This window comes from Sinocyclocheilus rhinocerous, unplaced genomic scaffold (genome assembly GCF_001515625.1).
Source record: "Sinocyclocheilus rhinocerous isolate Xijiao unplaced genomic scaffold, SAMN03320098_v1.1 scaffold853, whole genome shotgun sequence".
NCBI lineage: Eukaryota > Metazoa > Chordata > Actinopteri > Cypriniformes > Cyprinidae > Sinocyclocheilus > Sinocyclocheilus rhinocerous.
In genome coordinates this window covers 1,269,444-1,275,435 of record NW_015627738.1, presented here as the reverse complement: position 1 = coordinate 1,275,435, position 5,992 = coordinate 1,269,444, and the positions used below count along the sequence as shown (strand labels likewise).

Below are 5,992 nucleotides of genomic sequence, written 5' to 3'. Positions count from 1 at the left end.
AGAAAAATAACCATATTCAAAACGTAATAATCACTTTAATGTAGCTTGCACCAACAGTTGTACACGAAAGCAGCTCCGGGAGGATGACGTAAGATGTTGGCGTTGAGTCTCGTGAAAACCAGCGTTTGTTTACTGGAGCAAAGAAAGAAAAGTTTCCTTACTTTAGCAAAGGAAAACCAGTCTCCTCTTGGCTTATATCGAAATCCTCCGACATTCTTCTTTACAAATCCTCGTTTTGTTCTTCTAATTCATGACCCTTGTTTTGTTTTGATCTCTCCCCTGGGCTTCCGCATTCGTCACTTCTGAGCAGCGCATGCGCAACGCCGACCCCGTGTGAGGCACTTTTTTATTATGGATGGATGCTCTTTATTTCACTTCTTTTGGACTGATGAACTGCAACACCCGCTGACTGCCATTAAACAGCTTGGAAGATAAAAGACTATTTTTAATATAACTCTGACTGGATTGATCTGAAAGAAGGAAGTCATATACACCTAGGATGACTTGAGGGTGAGTAATTCATGGGCTAATTTTCATTTTTGGGTGAACTAACTCTTTAAGAAAACAATGGTTTTGCCTGTAGCATATTGCCTTAAAGGTACAGGAGCAAAAAAATACTAAATTTTAGTTAAATTAAAATGTTATGAAAACTAAAGCGTTTTTTGACCTTGCATGCATGTAAACATATTGTAGGAGACTACCAAAACAATATTAGGAACCTTAAAAATGGCATTATAGGGGCACTTAAAAAAAACTTGAATAATATCCCTTAAAATACATCATGTATTACCTTCTCCAGGTTTGTGAGATAGAGAAACTGCCCAAGCTTTTTCTGCAGTTGTGATTTGGCCACCGCCCTGTCATTGAGCAGCTTTATCCTGTTCTGCTCCACCTGTTCACATGTAAAAAAAAAAATTAAAAATTAAAAAATAATGGTTCTTACTTCTTAGTCTAAAAATGACAAATAGCATGAGAGATGGGACTCTTTCTGTTGTCATCACCTCATGAGGTTCTATGATATGCAGCACTTTGGGTTTGGGCTCATCAGGTAACCGCACACGCAGCCTCTCAGTGGCCATGCCCAGCTCATCTATGGCTGACACGTGATCCCGCAGCGACATCCAGTACTCATGCAGCAGCTGAAAGAGCACGAGACAGTCTGTCAGACAGGCATTTTGATGAAGACATTTAAGCACTCCTTCATTCATCGTGCAATGAGAAAACAACCTCAAACCTTATATTCTTTTTTCCAGGACTCAAAGAGCTCCATGAATGAGTTTCCCTCCTCTATGAGTCCAGACTCCAAACGACGGGCCTTGGCAAAGGACAGGATGGCTTTAAGGGCTCGTTCAGTCTCACTGGTTGCCCACAAACCCCTACTGGTTGTGGGGAGCCTGTCATCTACCAGCCGTTCCTCATCTTCAATCATCTCCTCAAAGATGGCCGTCTGTCCCTTTACTCTGCCAAAAATGCATTTAAAAACTGAGGTTTACTGACTATACTTTCTGTATATATGTTTTAAAGGAATAGTTTAACAAAATGTCTTTAAAAACCCTTATAACTTTCTTCTGTGGCACAGAAAATTAGATATTTATATCAGAATGTCCAAGCTGTGATTTTCCACTGAATGAAACTAAATGGTGACCATGGTTTTTAAACATAATTGTCAGTAAATAACAGATAAAATTTCAGTTTGTTTCTCACATAAAGCTATTGTATGACTTGGAATATAGCGCTGAAGTCATATGAATTACTTTTATGAAACTGTTATTGTGCTGTTTTGTCCTTTTTGACAGCCCATAGTCCTTCAACCTTTATTGTACAAGAGCAGCTTGGACATTCTGCTAAACATTTCCTTATGTGTTCTACACAAGAAGTCATACAGGTTTAGTAAATAATGACAAAATGTTCATTTTTGGATGACTTGCCACTTTAAACTGCAAACTATCTAATGTGTTTTATAACTTACGTGTGAGAGAAGAGTTTTGACTCGTAGTCCGTAAAAAGTTCATCGGATTTGCAAAACACACAGCTATGGAATGAATTTTAAAAGGAACAAATGTTAAATTCAAAGGTGAACAATTATCATAATTTGCAAATGTGACATTTAACCTAACCCTAATGTGTAATTTCTTAAACACTAGAAGCTCAAAATAAAAAAAATAAAAAAACAATAACAAATTAACAAACATATGTAACTTAAAAGAGTCTGTGCATTTTTGTTACATAATGTGGAATGATAAATGTAAAATTAAAAAATAAAATTAAGCCATTTCACTAATGGCCTTGGAGTTTTACATCAGACTGATTGGAAACAGTAATTATTTTGGCATTGCTACTGTAATAGAAAGTATGCACTTCATCCATAAACACTGAAAAGATTTTACTTGTTCAGTGGCAGACGAACAGGTCGCAGGTGGCAAAGTGTTGCTTCCTCGATGACTTGCTGAGATGGAGGCCCCTCCAGCTTCTTTACAGCATCTTGAACCGTTTTCTGCGATTTCATCAAATCATCCATTTGAGTGCTGAGCAGAAACTGAAGACCACGAGCATCTCGAAACCTATGAGTGAGACATTTTTGTTAAATAGTACTTCTTTTCCATCAAAAACTATAGATGTGCAATCTATCAAGTGAATGGATGCTGGATTACTTGTCTGCCAATGAGAGCTTGTTGGCTTGTTGTTTATAACTGCAAGTTAGCTCATTTTGAATGCGGCCCACAAGGTCGTCGTCCATAGAGTACTGAATGGCCTGCTGTAAGACATCCAGCCACCAGGGAGAGCGAAGGTTCACCTAGGGCAGAACACACAATTATTAAACTACAGTACATACAACAATAACTCGGCAAAACACAAAGCTGAAAATGTGTAGTAACTGAGGTTTTACCTTGCATCTCAGCTCTTTAATGTGCTGAAGAACAGGCTGTAGGTTCTGATGTGCTTCAGAAACCTCAGAGTTCACCTTGGCCATGTAATGCTGCTTCAGCTGCTCAGCCTGGGACGAAAACACAGAGAACTAGAAATGATTAGCAAATTGATCTCATTTTCTTATTAAAAATATATTATATTTAAGCCTATGAGCGAATACACAACCTCATCTTTGAGACTGTCATCTCTCAGGGTTGGAGGAATCCCAGGATGCTTTGCATTCAGAAGCTCCATCAGATTGTGGGTTGCATGAAGCCTCTATACATTTTGGACAAAAAAAAAGTTAAGCAGCAACAATAAAAATGCACACAAAATTTATTAAAAAAGATGTAATAAAATTTTGTACAAAAACAACAGTAAAGACATTTGAATTGGGACTTAACTAAAATGAGTTAAAAAATAAAATAAAACAAAATAAAATAATAAAAATGTGTGATTAGGGCAATATTTGAACTAATAGATAACCATACTTTCCCAGTTGATTAATCACAACACTTTAAGACACTTATTTTGTATTACAAGATTTCTGAAATGTTAATGAGGCATTATCTAATTAAATGTAAATGCAAATGAGGCATTATCTAATTAAATATGCACTCATTTGCATGAATATGAACACTGGATAAAGGTTCAAAATTCTTGTTTCATTTTGTTGACATATTAAAAGTTTTTATAGAGCAGATTTTGGAAAACACTTTTTAATCACTCAGGAAAGATACACAGGAAAGAAATCACCATATTTTTAGGAATAAAATGTTAATAATTCAGGTGAATGATTATAAACAAACCCCTCTTTAATAACCCTCCGAATATAGATAGGAATACAGCTGTAAAGTGTGGTGAATGTACATGCTACTGAATTGGAGATTACAGGCTGAGCATTAAAAAAAACTCATTTTGAGAAAATGCCTTTGTAGGTATGTATTGTAACTGAAATCTACAGACGCATATAGATAAAGTAAATACCTAAATTTGTATTTTTAATGTTGTCTTTCCACTAGTCTACCCTGAATCTTGCCCAAACAGCCCAAAATCTCAAAATTGAGCAGTTCCTGAAAAACAATGGTTTAGCATGTGGTGTCTTGCATTAAATTAAACTGAGTTGGAATTGTTTACCTGAAGGGAATCAGTTTTCAGTCTTGCTTTATGTTCTTCAGATGATCGTAGCACTTCTCTGTACATCTCCGCTGCATCTACAAACTCGCCTGGCGATGACAGGAAACGGTTCATTAACGTCTACAGCAGTCAAGGCAGATGCAGGTAAATACTGTAGATGAATACTGATACTGTAGAAATGGGGCTCACGATACCTCTGATGATGTGAATTCCAGCCAGACCATTGAGAGCACACACCAGCTGCCTGTGGGCTTCTTCACACTCCACACGACATTTCTTCTGCAGAGACTTCAACAACTCCTCCATTGTCATTGTGCTTCAACAGGAAATAACAAAATCAGAGTGGACAAAGTGAACCAGAACACCTCATCTCCCGAAAAACTGATAAATTATATCTGAAATGTGTTTCTAACCTCTTCTGGAAGGGCAGGAACTCTCCTCTGACAGCTTGCGGGTGGCAGCAGGCCTGACGTAGACGTAAAAGAGGGTATAATATGGTAGTGACGGTACGTCGGTCCAAACTACCCAGCTTTAATGACCAATCAGAGATCTTCCTCAGCTTCACAAGAGCATCCTGCGAGCAAACCTCATGCTGACGGTGGTAAAAGTGTCCCTCTACTGGAGAGAAGTTAAGCCAGTGGATCTCTTCTGTTTGAGGAGGGATTTGGATCTAAAAATGAAGTTTGTGACATCAAATCAATGCAATGAGAAGATTATGATGGATGAAATTAGTTATTTGAAAGAGTTACCTACTAACCTGATCGATGACATCTTTTTTAGCAGATCGCCATAGTAGTTGACCAATGACATTGTAGAGCGGTGCCGTATTGCTGTGGCGGTAGGGGCGATAAAGTAACTGGTCCCACCAGTACTTCACCCAATAAGGATCAACTCCCAAAAACAGGACAAGACCATACAAGTCTAAAAGATTTCATATAAAACAAAAACAATTATAATCACATATTACAACTGTCTTCTGATTACATTAGGCTGATGATAATGCTAAGACAGATATTTTATTAGTGACCACAGTTGCAAAAATGCCAGTAGTACAGAGAAGTTCTTTCAAATGTCTATTTTAGGGAATCGGTTCAAAACATAGACTCAATGATTCATTTGTGCCATCACTCAGGAAAGTAAAAAAAAAGTCACCATATGGCATTTTACATAGAGTAAAATTTGTTATTAAAAATATGCGTTTGTAAATACTGCCATTTATTGCTATATATTGTTACACTGGTGCATATAAATATATTTGTTTTAAAATATAATTCTTTCCTGCATTCAATAAATGGGGACAACATCTCTTGTTTATTTTTCACTACTGCAATTTACTGCATTTTGCTCTTAAATTTTGAATCAAAGGTTGTTTGGTCATTATTTAAAAATAACTGTTCATTAAAAATAAATAAATAAAACTATATAAATTAATAAATTAAAATGGTAGACCAGTTATTTTAAATTGCAATATTAATTGTAATAATATTTCACAATCCCATTTTTTTAAATAGGCATGCAGGTGCACTATCCAAACTTAAATTGTTGTAATTTATGAACACTTTGGAATAAAGACATAAGTTTGGTCTCTTTTTAAAGAAGAAAACCAGCAGATTATCGCAAAAGTGGAATTAAAAAAAAAAATTTAAAGTATCAAAAAGTTATGGTAGTTTAAATTTACTGTAAAGAAAATGCACTATATTAATTTTATTTTATATATAATAAATATTTAACATAACAGGTTTTACTCTAAAATTGGTATAAAATTAAAGCCTTATGTCTAAATAAGTTATGTTCCAAATTTGAAGTTGATATGAAAAAAATTGAGGTTCCTGTGAGATTTTATTTAGGGCGTTATACCACAAACAGCCACCGGGTGCCATCCAAACTCCATTGAATTTTTTAATGCATTTTTCTGTCACAAATGTCTAGATTTCTCTGTCAATATTAC

At 35.8% G+C, this 5,992-nt stretch overlaps 1 protein-coding gene across 1 annotated transcript in view; it reads right to left on the bottom strand.

The window, feature by feature from the left end:
* shprh (SNF2 histone linker PHD RING helicase) overlaps positions 1-5,992 on the bottom strand; it is a 23,208-nt gene that overhangs the window by 5,189 nt on the left and 12,027 nt on the right. Inside the window, exons 12-23 of the mRNA XM_016545982.1 lie at positions 4,802-4,965; positions 4,458-4,714; positions 4,239-4,360; positions 4,045-4,133; positions 3,094-3,186; positions 2,888-2,995; positions 2,652-2,794; positions 2,388-2,561; positions 1,970-2,032; positions 1,235-1,460; positions 1,002-1,139; positions 791-892 (exon numbers count right to left, since the gene is read on the bottom strand). Of these exons, the coding sequence (XP_016401468.1) occupies positions 791-892; positions 1,002-1,139; positions 1,235-1,460; positions 1,970-2,032; positions 2,388-2,561; positions 2,652-2,794; positions 2,888-2,995; positions 3,094-3,186; positions 4,045-4,133; positions 4,239-4,360; positions 4,458-4,714; positions 4,802-4,965 (1,679 nt within the window). The remainder of the gene's footprint in view (positions 1-790; positions 893-1,001; positions 1,140-1,234; positions 1,461-1,969; positions 2,033-2,387; positions 2,562-2,651; positions 2,795-2,887; positions 2,996-3,093; positions 3,187-4,044; positions 4,134-4,238; positions 4,361-4,457; positions 4,715-4,801; positions 4,966-5,992) is intronic.